Source organism: Neoarius graeffei, chromosome 3 (assembly GCF_027579695.1).
Source record: "Neoarius graeffei isolate fNeoGra1 chromosome 3, fNeoGra1.pri, whole genome shotgun sequence".
NCBI classification, from domain to species: domain Eukaryota; kingdom Metazoa; phylum Chordata; class Actinopteri; order Siluriformes; family Ariidae; genus Neoarius; species Neoarius graeffei.
The window spans coordinates 102461585-102484348 of record NC_083571.1 but is presented as its reverse complement, the minus strand read 5'-3'; the positions used below and the strand labels follow the sequence as shown (position 1 = coordinate 102484348).

General features: G+C 42.2%; 1 protein-coding gene across 1 annotated transcript in view; it reads left to right on the top strand.

Moving 5' to 3' along the window:
- Positions 1–13855: 13855 nt before the first annotated feature.
- LOC132882638 (aquaporin-1-like) overlaps positions 13856–22764 on the top strand; it is a 68509-nt gene continuing 59600 nt past the window's right edge. Inside the window, exon 1 of the mRNA XM_060915724.1 lies at positions 13856–13896. Within this exon, the coding sequence (XP_060771707.1) occupies positions 13856–13896 (41 nt within the window). The remainder of the gene's footprint in view (positions 13897–22764) is intronic.

Here is a 22764-nt window from a genome sequence, read left to right as displayed (position 1 = left end):
AAAACAGACACACCGGCTATGATAATTTATATTCAATTCATATTACACTCCCTCTCCGATGACACCCCCCCATCTCAGAGAGTCCCATTATTGTCACCAAAATAATCTTGCTTCACTAAGAAATAATCTGGCATGCAATGCCCAAATGGTTGTTCGGAACAGCAAAAATAGAAGCAAACTTAACATGACCCTGGTGGCACACAGTATAAAAATAGCTATGCTTCTTCACATTGTGCTTCCAGACTTTTTTTTTTTATTTTAATTTTTTTTAAATGAGATGACTGTCACTGCCTGCATCTTCCCAACCATTATTTCCACTACATTTTCCCTTGTTTCTCCTTCCTCTTGTTTTCTTAGAAAATTGTGCCAAAACAACTACCACAGCCTCTTACTCTCCATTGTGACAAAGTCACCTGCTCTCATGTTCATTTTCAAGAGAAAGCAGGATTTGGACACCAGGCACAATTTGATCTTCATCCACCCATTATCCATAACCGCTTAACCTGTGCAGGGTCACGGGCAAGCTGGAGCCTATCCTTGACTTGCAAGTGACGTCAAAGCAAAATAGAAACCCGGATGTCGGCCATGTTGGTGGATATACAAATGCGGAATCAAGTGACATTCCATACAAAACATAGTCACGCGTGCGCAACTCTTTGTTTTTCCACTGCTTTAAGCGTTCTTTATCTATCCCATATCTTTGTGCTGTATATGGTTGTGGTCACAACAGTACTTGTGACCGTGGCATGTTCCGATTTTTTAGAATTCCGTCCATGATTCAGAAAGAGGGCAAGGAAATTCTGAGGCTTAGTACGGACAGGAGATGAGCACGGCTGAACAACATCGGCAGGGCTGATCTAACAGAGGTTACAACCAAAACAGTTTGTGTTTGCAGTAATCATTTTATCTCAGGTGTGATTCAAAAGCTTTCTCAATAATATCATGGAAGAATTTTATTTCGTGTTGCTAGAATTTTGCTATAAAATGAGCGTTCTCTTGTCGTGGTTCACTCGGTTGTTGTTATAATTTTAACACCTGTATTACCATTTCGCTTCTAGGAGCACCAGCAAAATTATATGATAGAAACAATCCAGACTGGGCACCCACTCAGAAAATGGGCTATGTTTCGTCCAAGGTTGGACTTGATTCTTCGGTAGCCAAACCAGATAGAACATGATATCTGGGTACTCAATGGTCGGTAGAAGCGTCTTCTCTCATTCTCATTATCTCTAGCCGCTTTATCCTGTTCTACAGGGTCGCAGGCAAGCTGGAGCCTATCCCAGCTGACTACGGGCGAAAGGCGGGGTACACCCTGGACAAGTCGCCAGGTCATCACAGGGCTGACACATAGACACAGACAACCATTCACACTCACATTCACACCTACGGTCAATTTAGAGTCACCAGTTAACCTAACCTGCATGTCTTTGGACTGTGGGGGAAACCGGAGCACCCGGAGGAAACCCACGCAGACACGGGGAGAACATGCAAACTCCACACAGAAAGGCCCTCGCCGGCCACGGGGCTCGAACCCGGACCTTCTTGCTGTGAGGCGACAGCGCTAACCACTACACCACCGTGCCGCCCTAGAAGCGTCTTATCTTCAGAAAATAATATGGGTCAAAACCACACATATATCTATCTTCTCTTTGTATTGAATCTTCATTTGACCGTTCAAATCTTGGTAATACTGAGAAAATTCTGTATTGTTTACAGACATGCTTTCAGCAGCTGCCATCCTAGTTGCTTTGTATATCCACCATCATGGCGGACGCTCATGACGTAACACATTTTGATCACGTGGTTGCAAGTCATCTGTCCGAGCTGACTATGGGTGAGAGGCGGGGTACACCCTGGACAAGGGGCCAGATCATCACAGCACTGACACATAGAGACAAACAACCCTTCACACCTACGGTCAATTTAGAGCCAACAATTAACTTAACCTGCATATCTTTAGACTGTGGGGGAAACTGGAGCACCCAGAGGAAACCCACGCAGACACGGGGAGAACATGCAAACTCCACACAGAAAGGCCCCCGTCGGTCACTGGGCTCGTACCCAGAACCTTTGTGCTGTGAGGGGACAGTGCTAACCACTACACCACTATGCCACCCACAGTTTGATATCTCCAGGTGAAAAGATCATGCAGTGTGTGAGCCTTGTGCGTAAATGCTTGTATAGTGCCAATTCTAAGAAAAGTTGAAAGTAGTTTATTATTCACTAGGCATCACAAGCTCAGTTATGTGAGGTAAAGTATTTCAATGCAGTCTACACAGTACAGTGTCACTCCTCTTTTGCTAAATCCCTCTTGATAGTGCTCTTCTAGTCATTCTTTTCTAGCCTTTTCAGCTAAGATTTCTTTTCAACTCACTTTTTCTGTCTCTGAATTTCAATTTTATTTGTATGACACTTTTACAATAGACACAAAGCCATTTTACAGAGATCCAGATGTACATTTAGATTCCTAATTAGCAAACCAGAGGTGACAGGTGCAAGGAAAAATTCCTTGAGTGAAAGTGAAATTACTTTCACTCAAGGAATTTTGAACATTATAATTATAAATAGTTACAATGTTCTTATATCTTTTTCTCACTTCTATTTGGGATCGTTGTGGATAGGTTGAACTGATAGGGTTGAGGGCCTTGCCCAAGGGCCCAATAGTGGTAGCTTGGCTATAATCAGTTATCAGTAATCACCATAACCCATTGAGTCACCAGCACCGCCAATTATAAAACAATTACAGTGTACAGGTGTAATAGAGGAAAAACAAAAAGTACTGTGTGTACCAGAAGTAACAGTCCATCTTTCCATCCGTGCATTATCGTTAGTGCTATATCTCAAGAATGAGTGAGTGGCAGGCTTGTAGTTCTTGAGTCCGACTCATGCTCTAATTTTAAAGACTCGTGACTTGACTTGGACTTGAGCACTGATGACTCGGACTTGGACTTGCGCATTAACTGCATTTGGACTTGTAAATTGGAGACGAGGACTCGGATTTTTTCTTTATTCTTTGTGACATGCCACAATAATTTAGCATAAAATATTTATATCTACATTAATTTTTATACTAATTTTGTGCAAGAGAATGCACATTCACCTGTTCATACGTCATGTTCAGGAACAAACTAACGTTAATGGTGCTAAAATGCCTGAAGAGAAGCCCCTAGGATCGTCCGCTTTGCTTTACAGACTTCTCGTGCAGTGGGAAAAAATACACTCCTGTGTGTTCCATATGTAGAAGAACTATCGAGGAGACGACAGGGACAACCTCGAACTTCAATCGTCATTTGGCAAGACTCCACCCAGAGAAGGAGGTGACATGCTATGTTCATTGCTGTGTTGATAGTGGGGCTTGCTTGCTGAGCGATGAACTAGCTAGTGTTAACCCTCTCTCATGTTATTTGCCCTGTTGATAGTGGGCGGGGCTTGCTAAGTGATGAACTAGCTTTTTACCTGTCGCCTATGAACTAAAATGGGGCAGTCAAGCAGTAATGTTAGTCCAACACAGTAGCAGAGACGCTTTCACATAAAGGCAGCAGTGGCCATTGTCAAATGGTGTGGTTGGAGTCTTGTTCTCGGACTCGACTCAGATCAATAGTGGACTCGACTTGAAATTTTCTTTCATGACTTGACTTGACTTGGATTTGAACACTGGGGACTCGAGACCAGACTTGGACTTGAGGTTTAGTGACTCGGCTACAACACTGGTGAGTGGTTGGTTAAATGTTTGTAGGATTTATGTGGAATTTCTTGTTGTAACCAGCAGATGAACTGATACAGCAAGGTCAGGTGTCTCCAGGATTTTTCTTCAGCAGTGTTCTCCACATTTGAAGAATATTTTAGCGGTATTTCTGGCATACAAGGCGAGACTTGACTTCCCTCTTGACACCATTGGCATTGAGTTCTACTTCTTTTTTTCTATTTCATCCTTCCCGTCTCCATCTTTTCTTTCCATAATTTAACCCCTTTCTCTGTCTCCATCATACTGACTGTCATACCCACTTTCTCTCCTACTCTTTCCAGTCTCTTTTAATCACTCATCCTGTATTTCCATCTCTCTCTCTCTCTCTCTCTCTCTCTCTCTCTCTCTCTCTCTCACACACACACTTCTCTTCCCCCTCCAGTTTGCAGGCACTTTGCTTCCAATGACATCCCACCTCTGTAATGGCGTTTTAAAGCAGTGTGTGAGAAAGCTCACCTCATTTTTCACAAACTGAGATGTTGTAGCTGATCTGCTTGGTTCAGACAAATCTTTCATGCCCTCATTATATCAAGTGGCAATGCAACTTACCTGCTGCCTCCAGGAGCCTTATTTTTGTGCAGGGCCATTAAGGCACATCATTACAGTATATTAAATTTTGCTGCTTTGTTTTTAATTATTCATGTATTTTTATTTTTTATTTTTTTTAGAAAAGAACATAGCTAAGGTTAGTTTAGTCAGCATGTTTTTTGGGAAATTGGAGGAAACCCAAAACGCCTTTGCAGAGACAGTAACCAAAACCCCATATCGAACTGGGGACCCCAGAGTTTTGCAGCAGCAGTGTGCCACCCTGATCTTTTTCCAAATCCTAATAATAGATGAACACATTCTGCCAGAACTAACGTCTAAACAGTTGTACTTGTGGATGCTGAATATGTTAGAAGAAGAAGCCTTTATTTGTCACATGCATACTCAAGCACAGTGAAATTCATCCTCTGCATTTAACCCATCTGAAGCAGTGAACACATGCATGCACACACACAAGTGAGCAATGAGCGCACACACATACCCAGAACAGTGGGCAGCTATGCTACAGCGCCTGGGGAGCAGATGGGGGTTAAGTGCCTTGCTCAAGGGCACCTCAGCCAAGGCTGCCCCATGTTAACCTAACCACATGTCTTTGGACTGTGGGGAAACTGGAGCACCCCGAGGAAACCCACGCAGACACGGGGAGAACATGCAAACTCCACACAGAAAGGCCCCAGCTGGCCGCTAGACTCGAACCCAGAACCTTCTTGCTGTGAGGCGACAGTGCTAACCACTACACCACCGTGCCGCCCATATCTTAATGAATACAAAAAGTCCTTTCCATAGCAACTTGCAAGCATGATTATTTTTTTATCTGCAGCTGAGAAGTGGAGAAATTAGGATTATTTAATGAGCCTTATAAAGCACTAAAGTGCACACAAAGTGGGCAGCACAGTGGTGTATTAGTTAGCATTGTCGCCTCACAGCAAGAAGGTTCTGGGTTCGAGCCCAGTTGCACATTGGGGGCCTTTCTGTGTGGAGTTTGCATGTTCTCCTCATGTCTGCATGGATTTCCTCCGGGTGCTCTGGTTTCGCCCACAGTTCAAAGACATACGCTTTTTTAATAATCAAAATTTTTACTTAGAGTCTTTTTTTAATTACAATCTAAATTAATTTCAAAGTTTTGCATGTCCATTTCTCAACATATATTTCACAAGGCTCCGTTGCTAATTGCTGGTATTTCCTGTTAGAGCTCATCTAGTAAAATAACAGATAGATAGATAGATAGATAGATAGATAGATAGATAGATAGATAGATAGATAGATAGATAGATAGATAGATAGATAGAGATAATAAGGGCTCAATTTAAAATATCATTTTTTATCTGGATTTCTGTAAAGCTGCTTTGTGGCAGCGTCTCCTGTCAAAATCTGTGTACAAAAAATAGAACAGAATTGAATAGAATTAAAAATAACTTCCAATCCATTTTTAATAGTAATGACTGGTGGTGTCTTGATTAAACAATACAAGAGTCATATTACAACAGTATGTTCTGAGAAGGAGTGAATCTTCACATTTAACTACATTTGAATTGTAACATTATCCAAAAGCTGGATAAAGCTTTGTACATACATGTCTATGCCAGCATTTAGACACATTAAACACCAAAAAATGCTTGTAAAAAATCTGTAATATAATCTTTATCGGTTAACATGGGGCAGCCTTGGGCCGAAGTGCCCTTGAACAAGGCATCTAACGCCAACTGCTCCCTGGGCACAGTAGCATAGCTGCCCACTGCTCTGGGTATGTGTGTGTGCTCATTGCTCACTTGTGTGTGTGCACATGTGTGTGTTCACTGCTTCAGATGGGTTAAATGCAGAGGAGGAATTTCACTGTGGTTGAATGTATGTGCAAGAAATAAAGGCTTCTTGTCTGTGCACAATATATTTAAAAGTGGGGAAAAGTATATTAAGTATTGATCTTGTTCAAATAATATAGTGGAGAATGTGACCTAGAGTGTTGAAGTAAAAATTTTAAATGTTTATTTATAATGCGTGCTTGTGACAGAACACTGATATTCATCATATACAAAGTAGTGGAAATAAGTTGTATGTAAATTTATTCCCCCATGAAACTGGGCTGTATAATACATCAGGCATTTGGCACGATCCTGCTGCACTGTATTCAAGTAGACAGGACTAGTGGGATGGGGTGTAATAGGACACATTATCTGCAAAGAACTTTGTCGGTAATGTGACATATTATGAATATCAGCTGGGGAAATGGGATTGCAGACCTGCACTATAATATAAAGAACACTATTAGCTGCAATCCAATGAAGGGATTCCATACCTGAGAAATGTTGGCCAAAAAAGAGGAAAGCATCTCAATGTTAACTCAGTAATATGTTTCTTTAATATCACAATTATGAACATTGTTTCATTCATTCATCCTCTGCAACATTTATCCATTGCGAGGAACCTGGAGCCAGTCCCAGCTGAGATTGGGCAAGAGGCAGGGCACACCCTGGATGGGTCACCAATCCATTACAGGGCCAACACAGAGAGATAGGCAGCCATTCACACACACCTACAGTATGGGCAATTTAGAGTAGCCAATTGACTACTTTCACATACCCATAATGCTTTGCGCCTTGGGGAGTAACCAGGCACTATATTTGTTTACTAAGTCAGATAACCTCAGTCATTTCTTTGAATTCACATGGGGAAAAATGGCTTTTCCTGATTTAAAGGTTTATTGAATACCTAAAGAGGCTAAACATCGAAAAGCGCGGTTCGACAGAATTCACCGTCAAAAATTTACACCAAAAGACAACACGCGACTGTGTTCTACACGCTTCAGTGGTGGAGTAAAGTCTGATGATCCAAGTCGCAAAGCCTACAACCCTTCTGTCTTTGTGTTTAGGCATAAAAAGTGCGAAAACTGAAAAACAAGGACAGGTCAAAGAACTGAAAGCCAAGCCAAAGTCCTTCCCATGCCAAGTGGCGCATAGGGCAGCGCCGAGCTCCGTTTCCGTAGCCCTCGGCCTCTCGCCTATTACTGTAACATAGCTAGGGTTACAGTGGGGGGCTAGTCCTCTGGTAACCGCGAGAGTTTGACTCCCTACTCACATCTGTATTGCAGCGTGCCTTGCCAGACAGCAGTAGGTACCATTTTTATGATGGTCTTTGGTATGACCCGACCGTGAGTAGGACTTGCGATCTCGAGGCGGACACACTAACCACTAGGCCACTCGCCGGTCAAAGAACTGAAAAGGACGATTTTATTGAAGGATCAACTCCCAAAACAAAGCGCAAACGATGCAGTTTTGCACTGTAAGCTTACATGTCCTTCCCCTTTTTGTATTTATGTAGGTAGAGTGAATGTAGTATTTGACCCTGTAGTCCTAACAACTTCCTCTAACAGCCCAAAGATTGTCATAATCTGGGAGCATATGAGCTCGAGGAAAATCAGAGTGAAGGAAATCAAAATCAACTTCAACTTCAAAAATAAATGAGACAGTTCTGCTGTGTTCACAGTATTTGCTTGACTGAGTGAATTCCTTGCTTGTGTTCTCATGCACGAAGCGTTTTGTATTTTCTTACGGCTTTCTCGTCGTAATCAGCACCCAGCAAAAACAATTTCACTGTGGATTCTTCTATGATCAGTGTTGATCTTTCTCAGCTCTTCTGCAGGCCAGTAATTGTTGGAACACTCGTGTTGACAGATGAAGAAGGCTGCTCTCTGTCACCCGAAGTGGAGATGTTCAAAGCGTTCGATATGATATTTACAAGTGCTTTTTTACCGACTGACTTCTTGAAGTCCACAGAAAAGGCTTTGCAGATTTATTGAAGCTTTGGTTTAGTTAGTTTTGACACTTCTTTGAAGGTTTTAGGGAAATTTAAATTTGGAAGATTACTGTCAGTGTGCAACGCCATGTTGTTTTAGTTTGTTTATATTTTGGTTACCCCCTAAGGTGCAAAGCATTATAAGTAATGTGAAAGTAGTCAGTTGAACTAATCTGCATGTCTTTGGACTGTGGGAGGAAACCAGAGCACCCAGAGGAAACCCACACAGGCACAAGAAGAACATACAAACTACACCCATTCAGCCACAGGGCTTGAACCCAGAACCTTCTTGTTGTGAGGTGGACTTGAGCACTGATGACTCAGACTCGGACTCGTGCATTAACTGCATTTGGACTCGTAAATTGGAGACAAGGACTTAGATTTTTTCTTTATTTTTTGTAACATGCCATAATAATTTGGCATAAGATATTTATATCTACATTAATTTTTGTACTAATTTTGTGCAAGAGTGTCACACCTGCATGCCTTGGTGCGTGCATCAGATAGACTCTCAGGCGCACTCCAGACAGCGCATGCACCAAGCGGACTCTCTCGCGCACTCCATAGACGACTCACACCTGCACAGGATTAAGGTGCAATCAGCATGCCGATATAAAAACTCTGAAAACACACTTAGGCCCCGGTCACACTGCCCGAACTTTGCTGGAGCGTTCCTGGAGCGGTGAAAAAAATTCATCACCGCTCGTAACCGTTCACCACCGTTTAACAAAAGTTGGCCCCCGTTAAAGCAACGCCGTATACGCTCGGCCACCGCTGATGTTTCTCGAGGGGCCCTCCTACCACTCCGAAAGTTTTGAGCTGCACAAAATATTGCGAGCGGTGAGGATGGGGCAATTTTCCGCCCCGGCAAAGTTCACCCCCGCTCCACCAACGCCCAGTCAAAGTTTGGCACCGCTAGACGCAAGTTCGTGGACGCTTGGGTCTGCTAGGCCAACGCAGAAATCTTGAACGCTGGACCACCGCTGCTTCGCCAGCGTTGCCCGGGCGGCGATTAAACGTTGCACAAACTTCGGTGGAGCGGTTGTAAGCGTTTTACGAGCGGACACGGGGTTGCTGGAATGGTGTCGGGCGTTGAAGCAGCTATCCATGGCGGCGATGAACTTTGGTTTGGCGTTGGTATAGAGGTGTCGGAGCGGGACCAGAATTTGGCTATAAATACGGGGAGAAATGGACCAGGAGCTCATTTGGAATCGAGCTGCCGTTGAGTTCAGACCTCATCTATATCGAATTTGCTCAAAGTTACAGTAAAACTGTATCACCATGGATGCTGAGAGACTTGCTATGATTGGTGCTAAACCAACTTTATACCCCCGCCGAGCCAAAGCCCGCATGCGCAGAACGCCGCTATACCAACGCTCGCGTCACCGCTAAACCAACGCTCGCTACCGCTCGCTACCGCTAAACCAACGCTAAAGCAACGCCGGCTTCAGCGGTGCACCGCTAAGCCAACGCCCGCGTTTTCGATTTTTTTCCTATTTTGTGCGCGGTGACGAGCGTTGTCGAAATTCGGCCCCCCCTCCCTACCGTTCAAGGAACGCTCCAGCAAAGTTCGGGCGGTGTGACCGGGGCCTTACTTTGCAAAGTATCAAGTTGCGTTACTGACACATTACTGAGCCTTATTTCCTTGTTTGGTTTCCTGATCCCTGGTTTCCTGTTTCTCGTCTTTGATTCTGCCGAGTCTACGATAGCCTGTTTGTGCCTCGCTCAACCTATTGACTATTTCACTGTTGTACAATTTTGCCTGCCATTCTGGATTATTTACCTGTCTTCACTTGTGTTAATAAACACACCTTCTGCACTTACATCCATCTCCCAACCATCTCTGACAGAATACTTCACACTCCCTGATCAAGAGAATGCACATTCACCTGTTCATATGTCATGTTCAGGAACAAACTAATATTAATAGCACTAAAACAACCACCGTCAAATGGTGCGATTGGAGTCTTGTTCTCGAACTCGGCTCAGATCAATAGTGGACTTGACTCAAATTTTTTTTACTGACTTGGTCTTGAACACTGGGGACTCGAGACTGGACTCAGACTCGAGGTTTAGTGACTCAACTACAACACTGGATTTGATTTTGTTAACTCGGAGGCCTGTCAATCTGCAAAATCAGGACCTACAGATTGTCCTGCTCTCTGGGTGGGAAGAATGACCTTCTCTCTCTTTGTGGATCAGAATGACATTAACTAATCACAGATGTTTTTTTAGCAAGTGCATACAGAATATGGTAGTTAATGGTCTCCAACAGTGGCCTTCAACAAAAAGCAGTGGAGCTGTTAAACTACCATATAGCTAAATCAGCTGACTAGCTCCATTATGGAACAACTGGGAAGATAATCCCGTCAGCAAATATTGCTTACATTTGCAAATGTAATATCGTCTTGTCCTGATGTCATCTTACCCTGCATGTACTGACAAAAAGGTTTTTTTTTTCTTCTTCTTCTTACAAAGCATTATGGGATCCTTTACCCACTCTGACTTGAAGATTCAGTGAGATTCTCTGCTCGTAAGTACTCTCACCACAGTAGGGAGAGGGGATGTGAACACCTGACAATCACACCCATATGCACTTTTTGAACATCCCATTTTAGATTTTGTACCTCTTCACTGTTATAATAACCTGCACTCTTCTGGGAAGGCTTTCCATTTGATTTTGGAGTGTGTCTATAGGGATTTGTGCTCATTCAGCCACAAAAGCATGAGTGAGGTTGGGCTCTGATGTTTGGTGAAAAGGCCTGATATGTAGTCAGCTTCGAATTCATCCCAAAGGTGTTTAGTGGGACTGAGGTCAGGGCTCTGTGTAGGCCAGCCGAGATCTTCCAGACCAACCTTGGCAAACCATGGACCTTGCTTTGTGCACAGGGTCATTGTCATTTGGCTAGACCTTTTAGCTTAATGTAATGCTACAGCATATTCCAATCATACACTGTAAAACCCGATAAGGTCACTGAGCTCAAAAATTTTATTGAAACCGATTACGTAAAAATTTTTGAGGTAAGTAACTTAAATTTTTTAAGGTAAGATTTCTTAAAAATTACACTATAGTTACACTTAATTGTAATTTTTAAGAAATCTTACCTTAAAAAATTTAAGTTACCTCAAAAATTTTTACGTCATCGGTTTCAATAAAATTTTTGAGCTCAGTGACCTTATCGGGTTTTACAGTGTATACAATTGTGGTTCCAACTTTGTGACAACAATTTGGGGGAAAAAACACATATGGGTGTACAACCCTGATTCCAAAAAAGTTGGGACAAAGTACAAATTATAAATAAAAACGGAATGCAATGATGTGGAAGTTTCAAAATTCCATATTTTATTCAGAATAGAACATAGATGACATATCAAATGTTTAAACTGAGAAAATGTATCATTTAAAGAGAAAAATTAGGTGATTTTAAATTTCATGACAACAACACATCTCAAAAAAGTTGGGACAAGGCCATGTTTACCACTGTGAGACATCCCCTTTTCTCTTTACAACAGTCTGTAAATGTCTGGGGACTGAGGAGACAAGTTGCTCAAGTTTAGGGATAGGAATGTTAACCCATTCTTGTCTAATGTAGGATTCTAGTTGCTCAACTGTCTTAGGTCTTTTTTGTCGTATCTTCCGTTTTATGATGCGCCAAATGTTTTCTATGGGTGAAAGATCTGGACTGCAGGCTGGCCAGTTCAGTACCCGGACCCTTCTTCTACGCAGCCATGATGCTGTAATTGATGCAGTATGTAGTTTGACATTGTCATGTTGGAAAATGCAAGGTCTTCCCTGAAAGAGACGTCGTCTGGATGGGAGCATATGTTGCTCTAGAACCTGGATATACCTTTCAGCATTGATGGCGTCTTTCCAGATGTGTAAGCTGCTCATGCCACACGCACTAATGCAACCCCATACCATCAGAGATGCAGGCTTCTGAACTGAGCGCTGATAACAGCTTGGGTCGTCCTTCTCCTCTTGAGTCTGAATGACACGGCATCCCTGATTTCCATAAAGAACTTCAAATTTTGATTCGTCTGACCACAGAACAGTTTTCCACTTTGCCACAGTCCATTTTAAATGAGCCTTGGCCCAGAGAAGACGTCTGTGCTTCTGGATCATGTTTAGATATGGCTTCTTCTTTGAACTATAGAGTTTTAGCTGGCAACGGCGGATGGCACGGTGAATTGTGTTCACAGATAATGTTCTCTGGAAATATTCCTGAGCCCATTTTGTGATTTCCAATACAGAAGCATGCCTGTATGTGATGCAATGCCGTCTAAGGGCCCAAATATCACGGGCACCCAGTATGGTTTTCCGGCCTTGACCCTTACGCACAGAGATTCTTCCAGATTCTCTGAATCTTTTGATGATATTATGCACTGTAGATGATATGTTCAAACTCTTTGCAATTTTACACTGTCGAACTCCTTTCTGATATTGCTCCACTATTTGTCGGTGCAGAATTAGGGGGATTGGTGATCCTCTTCCTATCTTTACTTCTGAGAGCTGCTGCCACTCCAAGATGCTCTTTTTATACCCAGTCATGTTAATGACCTATTGCCAATTGACCTAATGAGTTGCAATTTGGTCCTCCAGCTGTTCCTTTTTTGTACCTTTAACTTTTCCAGCCTCTTATTGCCCCCGTCCCAACTTGTTTGAGATGTGTTGCTGTCATGAAATTTCAAATGAGCCAATATTTGGCATGAAATTTCAAAAGGTCTCACTTTCGACATTTGATATGTTGTCTATGTTCTATTGTGAATGCAATATCAGTTTTTGAGATTTGTAAATTATTGCATTCTGTTTTTATTTACAATTTGTACTTTGTTCCAACTTTTTTGGAATCGGGGTTGTAAAACTTTTAACCATAGGGTGTATTTGATTCACAAATTGAATTTTTATTGATGACTTTGCAACTGCAATGACCCAGACTTGTGGTTTTGAAAATGGAATGGTTTAAAATTAGGCATAGATTATTTCCAAAAATAGGATTTGTGGAGAAGGCCACCTGTATTCAGTGGAGAGTACCTCTGAATATATACAATTGCCAAATGCAACAACTGTAAAAGTGAGTACCCATTGACCTGTATCCTCAAGCTTTCTTAACTCCAAGTACACCTAATCCAGATAATCAGCTCATTATTGTTAAGCCACCTCTCTCTCGCTCTCTCTCCCCAAAAGTACACCAACATTCAGAAACCAGGTGGAAAATAAGTACCAAAAAAAAGTAATTTGTAAAAATCTACATGTGATATGAACTGAATGCTTTACCTTTAGAAACACATTAATGTAATTATTTCATTGATAGAAATAAGTATTTTGATATATTGTTGATACATGGGGCGGCATGGTGGTGTAGTGGTTAGTGCTGTCACCTCACAGCAAGAAGGTCCGGGTTCGAGCCCCGTGGCCGGCGAGGGCCTTTCTGTGCGGAGTTTGCATGTTCTCCCCGTGTCCGCTTGGGTGTGCTCCGGTTTCCCCCACAGTCCAAGGACATGCAGGTTAGGTTAACTGGTGACTCTAAATTGACCGTAGGTGTGAATGTGAGTGTGAATGGTTGTCTGTGTCTATGTGTCAGCCCTGTGATGACCTGGCGACTTGTCCAGGGTGTAACCCGCCTTTCGCCCGTAGTCAGCTGGGATAGGCTCCAGCTTGCCTGCGACCCTGTAGAACAGGATAAAGCGGCTCGAGATAATGAGATGAGATGAGATGTTGATACATGAACATTTTCATTCATTTATCATCATAAGCAATTTATCCTGGTCAAGGTCATGGTGGATCTGAAGCCTGTCTTAGAAACACTGGGTGTGAGGTGAGAATACATCCTGTATCAGATTCCAGTCCATTACTGGGCACCATGTACACACACTGGGGCAGTAGAGTCGAGAAGTGAGTCCACCTATATGTTGACATGGTTTTGGGAGGTGGGAGGAACCAGGAGGAAACCCCGTGTGGTCACAAGGAGAACAATTTAATCTCCTTATGCCACTGCGCTGCCCCCTCTGACCAATACATTTTTATTTCACTAGTTAAACGTTAGTTAATATGGAATATCAAATTCCTATAAGGGGTGACACAGTGGTGCAGTGGTTAGCATTGTCACCTCACAGCAAGAAGGTTCTGGGTTTGAGCCCAGTGGCCGATGGGGGCCTTTCTGTGTGGAGTTTGCATGTTCTCCTCGTGTCTGTGTGGGTTTCCTCTGGGTGCTCCGGTTTCCCCCACAGTCCAAAGACATGCAGGTTAGGCTAATTGGCAGCTCTAAATTGACTGTAGGTGTGAATGTGAATGGTTATTTGTGTCTATGGTGGGGTTTACATTAGACCGTATCAGCGGATCATCAGATTAACGTTTTTAAAACGATTAGTGTGCACACAGCAACACCAATACACGATTCGCGTGCACACAGCAACACCAATACACGGATACGCTCGGCTCCGCAGGCATCCTGAGCTTCAAGTCACTCCGCCCTGAACAGCGAGTGCCCTCTGGAGGGTGCGCACTCCGGCCCTGCGCAGCTCACAGAGCGCGCGAGTGAAGTGCACGAGCAGTGATTCGGGACTGAGCCGCTGTGTGTGTGATCCCAGCGCATATCACTTACCACTTGCAAGTGGAAGGATGGCAAGCCTAAAGACAATCATAACTACACAGTGGGCAGTATTTGCATCAGTATTTGCAGTATTTTCATACTTTTAGACTCTTTAATGAAAGGTGATACAAGGCGGAAGTCCGCGCCGTTTTTCAGCAGTCGTATCACATGACCAACGCCAGCGAATCAGGAAGGTGGATGTCACAGTGACGTTGTCCAATGACGACGCCAGCTAGAGCTCAGCACAGCGTATCCGCGTATCTGCGTATTCTCAATGTTTACACAGCACCGGACCAGACACGATCTAGATTGAATACGTGGACCCTGGCGGATTCCCGTTTCCCGGCGTTTCCAGGCATTTTAATGTAAACGGACAGTGCATCCGCGAAGAAAACGAGACAGATACGGTCTAATGTAAACTTGGCCTATGTGTCAGCCCTGTGATGATCTTGCAACTTGTCCAGGGTGTACCCCACCTCTTGGCCATAGTCAGCTGGGATAGGCTCCAGCTTGCCCGCGACCCTGAACAGGATAAGCAGTTATGGATGGATGGATGGATGGATGGATGGAAATTCTTATAAGGGGTTAAACTTGCCTTAAACTGAATCAGTTTGTAACTTAGCAGCAAATGTTTCATCTCTTGATATCGACCTTGTTAAAGGAGGAATCCATTATCAGGGCTGGAAGCTGTAGGGGTTGATCAAAACTGCAGCTGTATCTGTTTTTAATCAGCAGACTCACATCCTGCCTGAGCTCAAATGACTTTTCTGGCCAGGCAAAATAAAGCTGCAAGGATTGTATTTCGTTGTCAGTGTTGACAGTCCCCTAAGGCTTTGTCATACTCAGCTGATCTTTATTATTAGAGAATCCTTTATTTAAAACTGAGACAGATTCTTTGTTTATTTGAGAAATATTTGCAATAAACTGAAATATATCCAAGTCTCCTGTTCGCACAGCATTTGCTACTTTTTATCTTCAAAATGTGACACTATATATTTTATGTAAATGGTAAGACATCTATAACACAGTCTTAATTGTTATCGTCTCTTAATAAACACCTTATATGCCACCCTTAGTCACAGTGCAAAGGCTCAGGTTCTTTTCTCACAGATGTTTTATTGCGAAGCACCAACATACAACATCAACACCGTAGAACTAAACAAGACTGTGATGATGCGACCCATGAGCGCGCCATCACGGCGTCTGCTATGGCAGCCGCCATTGAAAGCATGTACTGTCATTTCCCCCATTCAAACTTTCCTTGCACTGTTATGATTGTTCAGGGACTTTACAAACTGCAGTATGTGAGTTTTAACCCTTTTACTGTGCATTGTGGTTTTGTTAGTTAACATGGCACATGTTACGACACATGTTTAGCGTAACAACCATTCACGCACATAGCATTAAAACACATTACATTTCACACACATCGACACAAACAACTCAGAAACAACGTTTTGTCAACATGTTTTGTTTCTTTATTTATTGTGCCTAGTCATAACATCTAGCCTTAATGAGTGCAAACGAGTGGTTTTTAAGTGTTTAAGAACACCAACCAATGTTCATTTGGCATTTAAAAGTTCCATGTCTTACCGGTGTCGCAGCGCTTCCTTGTTGTGGCAAAGGGTTGCGTGACGGTTCTGAGGACGTTTTTATCATTGGGCACGTTCACGTGTGCGTGTCTTCACGCCCTCGCGGTGACAGTTAAGCGTGTAAAATGTCTGAATAATTGGTATTTGTGTACCTATATGTATATGTACTTGTGTAGTATTTTTGTAAGGCCTGAGAGTATGTATTTCTTTATAGCGCTATTTTAAAATGTTTAAATTAATTATTATTGAGTGCCTAACTAAAACTCCCTGCTTTTTGGTTTAGGCAAGTGTATTGGCCAACTATAGGGAGGAGACAGGTATCATTCATAATGGTGATGTATTCAGTTGTTGGGAGAGCCAGGTAGAGACAAGACCTGTGTTTATATTGCTCTGTCCTACACTCAGCTGGGTGAATACATTGACTTAAACTTTGCATTCTTGAGCCTTAGGCTAGTTTTTTTTTTTTTATGTTTATTTTGGCTCCATGTTGCCTGTTTATTTTCTGTATATTTGTAAATATTGTATAGTTATATTTTTCTACACTTTCATTTTGGTTTATTTTAGTTGGTTATTGGTCTCTGGCTCATTATCTTACCCGTGGTGTGAAAAAAAAAATAAAGGCAAAAACGTCATCTCCTGCCTCCTGCCGTATCTGTGTGCCAACTCCTAAGACCCTCGACACTCTGTTCCTTAACAAACACGAGACAAACATTCAGTCATATGTTCAAATCCACGGACGAACTTAGACATCAATAAAATCATAATTAGACAGAAATCACTCTACATACCACTTTTGCCTGCTTGTGAACTAAGAGAGGATTTTACAGCTTGTTGGTTGGATTTTACAACTTCTTTGGTTGCATGACTTAGAATTCCTTAGAGAACTCGCATGGACATCATTCAGTCGTTTTCATTCACAGACATTTGACAGGAAGTGACATATATAACATGCATGATGGAAATGCCCAAAATATATCCAAAACTCTTAATAAATACATTCTTATCAACATGATATTTCAGTACCTTGCTTTACAGGGACACACCGGCCCCAGCAGTCATGTCTCTGATAGGTTCTTATAAATGTTTGTAAAAGTCAAATGCTGGCTCAGTTTTGACCTTGTGGTCATTTCATTTAATTCTACTTTAAATATTACACTGGGCGGCACGGTGGTGTAGTGGTTAGCGCTGTCGCCTCACAGCAAGAAGGTCCGGGTTCGAGCCCCGTGGCCGGCAAGGGCCTTTCTGTGCGGAGTTTGCATGTTCTCCCCGTGTCCGCGTGGGTTTCCTCCGGGTGCTCCGGTTTCCCCCACAGTCCAAAGACATGCAGGTTAGGTTAACTGGTGACTCTAAATTGAGCGTAGGTGTGAATGTGAGTGTGAATGGTTGTCTGTGTCTATGTGTCAGCCCTGTGATGACCTGGCGACTTGTCCAGGGTGTACCCCGCCTTTCGCCCGTAGTCAGCTGGGATAGGCTCCAGCTTGCCTGCGACGCTGTAGAAGGATAAAGCGGCTAGAGATAATGAGATGAGATGAGATATTACACTTCCATTTTACTGTTTAAATTCAGAATTGCATTTCCTAATTTTGTTTTACTTTGGGACACATACTTTCATTCACAATAGAAAGATATTTAAGTCTAAGTTCCTTATTTATTTATTTATTTATTTATTTTAGTAAACTAAGTGCGTCCGACAGTATCCTTTGTCCTTGAAAATGTCCTTTCCGGAAAACACTCACCATATGATATGGCTGTAAATTATTTTTTAGGAAAATATTTGTCTCTATTTCAAGCAGAATACACTGTTGTTGCACAGTATTTATAGAAAAAAGGAGTTGAAACAGATGCAAGACACATTTGCAGCAGAGCTTCACATGTAGTTGAAACGTGTGTCTATCAAAGAGTGTCGAAAGTCCTTCCCACACCATTCTCCGTTTCTGTAGCCCTCAGCCTCTCGTCTATTACATAGCTAAGGTTACAGTGGGGGGCTAGTCCTCAGGTAACCACAAGAGCTTGACTTCCTACTCACATCTGTATTGCAGCGTGCCTTGCCAGACAGCAATAGGTACCATTTTTATGATGGTCTTTGGTATGACCCAACCACGAGTAGAACTCAGGATCTCCTGGTCAAGAAGCGGACACGCTAATCACTAGACCAACTCACGGTCTAGTCAGAAATTCTGCTTCACTGAAATTATTAGCTCATCCGGCCTTAAGGCTGATGAGCTATTGCCATGGCGTGGCATCCGTTGTCCGTAATGCAGTTAAATCAAAAAGTGCCCTCTCTGGAAAACCACAAGGATCATCACCACTTCAGTTTTTATTACAGTTACTACCATGTACAAACATTGCTGCACAGTACTTGAAATTTTTTACTTAAATCACATCCATTTCAACAGTTTTTCACTTTATATCTCTTACTCTTGTGGACTATAAAGAAAGTGGGTCAGTTTTAGAAATACACTATATGCTGTCTTCTCACCACAAGTAACACACCCAGCATACTGTATGACCTGTAGATCTGAAATTCTGCAGTTAATTTCCATCTCAAAAGGTCATTTTTGGAAGCAGAGAAACACAAAAATCTGAGGCTTGATTTTTGGACTGGTAGCACGGTGGTGTAGTCACAGTAAGAAGGTTCTGGGTTCGAGCCCAGTGGCTGCTGGGGACCTTTCTGTGCGGAGTTTGCATGTTCTCCTCATGCCTGTGTGGGTTTCCTCCAGGTGCTCCAGTTTCCCCCACAGTCCAAAGACACGCAGGTTAGGCGAATTGGTGGCTCTAAATTGACCATAGGTGTGAATGTGAGTGTGAATGGTTGTTTGTCTCTATGTGTCAGCCCTGCGATGACCTGGAGACTTGTCCAGGGTGTACCCCACCTCTCGCCCATTGTCAGCTGGGATAGGCCCCAGCTTGCCTGTGACCCTGCACAGGATAAACGGTTACGGAAAATGGATGGATGTTTGGACTGTTGTGGACCCGGAAAGTATATCCTGAAGAAACATCCCATTGACTCCATTAGTCATGCATTCTTCTATGTGTTACATATTATTATTGTAGCTACACACTGTTATGATTTGTGATTTGACCAATTAGCTGAGTGTGTGTTTATTTTCAGTAGAAAAAAACATTTTAGAGTTCCAAACGTTCATTTTCCAGCACAAAATTAAATGTTACAGAAAAAAAAAGTTTGTATCTGAGCAGCATGTTACACAAGAGACCACTTTTCAGATTAATAAAGAAATAATGAAGGCTACTGGGTTTTGATGCAAAAAGTGCATATTCTGGACCAATTTTGTGTTTTTTTTTAATATGAAAGTATGTCCCTTTACACACTCATCCAGAAGGGTAATTTTGCATAAGGCCATCTGTCTACAGCAGAAAAAAATAAAATAAAAGGAGTCTGGAAAAATCCCAAGGGAGTCTGGAGCCAGATTCGTGACGTCACCTGCGGAAGCGCCAGCAGGCTGCGAGAGCTTTGCATGGTTTCAGTGCACAGCCTGTGTAGACCAAGCGCTCCCATTTCTCTCTCGTTGTCCGGTCTTTTGGAAAATGATGAGTACTAATCCCATCATGATTGGTGTTGCTACACCCTCCTACGATACATTTGTTAACCATTTTAATAATTACGTTGAAGAAATGTGACCCCTCACCGAATCCAGGGACACATGTCGGCCAAAACGAATCCGAGATAATCGCAAAAGAAGCATTTTTTTTTTCGAAATTTGTGATTTTTGTTTTTTTCCATTATGTGCAAGTTGAGATCTTGAAGAATGCAATCAGTATTTCAGATAATAGATTGTTTTGTTGGAAAAGCATACATTTTTTGTTGCAAATTGTCTCGTTTTTGTCAGGACTGTAGCCTGCTGGGGGGTGTGGGTAAATTACCATATGGGCCATTCACATGATGATTTAAGTCTTTTTTTTTTCGCGAATCAGCTGTATGATACAAGTTGAGCGCATGGCTACTTAACTGCATACAGGCATGTAATTTCACTATGGAATGAGTTACTAAACAGAGCGCAGAGGAGCTGAAACACCGTGACGCAAACAGACACACGCTATTTACATCGGAGATAACCATTTCTAGCAAAAAAAACGCAACCTCGTTTTCCAGATTGAATGGAATACTTGAATGATCGAATGATACACGGACCGTTCTAGGATTACATTCCATCGGAGGCATTGGTGTGTGCAAGGCGCCGTTTCTCTTTCTGATGGGGTAAGTTTATTAATCTAAGGCTGTGTGGTTATTTTTGCATGTAACGGAGAGTGTTGTGGTTTGGTTAAGCCTAGGTCACAACCGGACGTACGATTTTTTGGCCGTGCGATTTTTGGCGTTTCCCAAATCGCTGCGGGGTTTTTTTTTGTTCGTGGAGAAAGACGTGCATTGGCCGTAAGTTTGTCTTGCAACCTGAAAAAAACGTAAGCACCCGTAGAGTTTGTTTGACATGACAAAGAACCTCTGCGGCTCGAAAATCAGCACATCACACACGCGCTTTCGTGCGTTTCATGCGCGCTCTCGTTCGTTTCTTGCGTTTTTTGCATGTAGACCGGCCGTAGGAGCACGGTACGGCCGGCTGTGACCGGGGCTTTACATGAAACTAGTGTTGTGTTAGTTGTGTCATCATCGTGCTATCTTTCTTTCTTATGGTGTGAGTAATTTTTCAACCACAAAATGTTAAAGTATACTTTAGGACTTATTTTTGTACTTCATAATTGTGTTGGGCATACTTTGCATGGAAGGAAAATTGACGTGGTGATCTTTGTTTACATGAAAGTAGTATCGTGGTAGCTCGTAAGGGGTAGAGCTTTCCTTAATATCATGCAGATGAGCACCATTATGTGCCCGCCCTGCAGCCAGAGTAGCTGAGATGGAAAACTTTGAGGGCGATTTTCTCCCTTTTCTGTTTTAAGAAGTTTCCACTTTCAAAAGGCCACACATTCTTCAAATATTGTCAGATCTCCACATGGAAGGCATCATTGGAAAGCTTAGAAACTGTACTTTCTGAATCTGTCAATAACTCAAAATGCCCCCGGGCAGACGTGTCCCTGGATTCTGTTTTCTGACACAAATTTGCAGAAAACCACCAGGTCATTTTCTCATAAACAAACCAGCGCTGACGTAGGATTCAGAGGGAGGCGTCCCGCACCTGACATCACAAAAATCAATGTTTGCCGGGAAATCCAAATGCCAAGTTTTGTCAGAGGCGGACCAATTCGCCTCAAATGGCTTGATTTCAACTGAATTTTTCTGGTATTGCGCAAGGTAAAAAAATTGCAGAGAATGCAAAATGTTACAGATATTTAACCAAAGTTTAATATAAAATAGGAGAATTACATTGATCTTGCTCCTGAATTTACCCGTGATATGCACTTTAAGAAGCGAGTGTGACAGTCAAAGTGTCCAGAAGAACTGTGGCTGATTCTGTAAGATGCTCAGTAAAACCTACAGCTCATTTTCTTATAAAACTGCACTCACTGTACATGAGACTACTATTTTTTTTAAAGCAAAGGGTCGTCTCACACCAAATATTGACTTTGTTTCATTTATTATGGCTAACTGATTACTGTTACATATATATTTTTTTTTTGCCTAAGACTTTTGCACAGTTCTGTATTTAAAATGCCATGCTTGGTAAAAGTCATGTGCAGTATTCCATTTTCACTTAAAGGGTCAATTTAACCTGAACATTATAGAGACAGGCGAGACATTTGCGGCATAATAATAATAATAATAATAATAATAATAATAATAATAATAATGCTCTTTCAAAGAGCTGAAGGCAACAGGGTGATAAAAGAAATATTGTTACTGTTAAAATGATTCATATTGAAATTGTTTTCATTCATTCATTCATCTCCAGTAACCACTTTACCCTCATCAGGGATGCAGTGGTTCTGGATCCTATCCTGGGAACACTGGGAATGTTGTGGGAATACACCCTGGATGGGGAAGCCAGACCATTGAACGAAATATTGTTTTTAGAAACTCAAACTTATTCACACTTAACGTTCAAGACTGAAGTGATCAATCAGATTTATCTGAGGAATGTAAAATTTGTCATCTGCCAGCGACTACTGCTGCAATTATAATCCCCTTTGGCTGTCTTTATGCCCCATAATGCAGTGGAGCATGTTGTCAGGTTGCATTGACCTGCAGTTTTAGCCCTCCTGGAGAAATTTCCATCCATGTGTTAGGAATCATGTCTGTTGCTTTGAGGGCTGCTTTTAACTGTCTAAAGTAGGCATATCAGGTTAAAATTCAAATTCAATCCAAATTGCTTGAAACTGGTCAACTGGTCATTGGATGCAGAACAACATACTTTTAACATAATTAAAATACCTTTATCCATTCTTGAGATATTACAAATCAAAGTTTGAAAAAAAAAAACTGGCTTAATTTTTAGAAAACTGTTGTAATATTCTGTATGAGGATCACATGGTCCAAAATGGGCCTCATTAAACAATGAGATCAAATGTTTTTTCTTAACTTTTTTTTTATTCA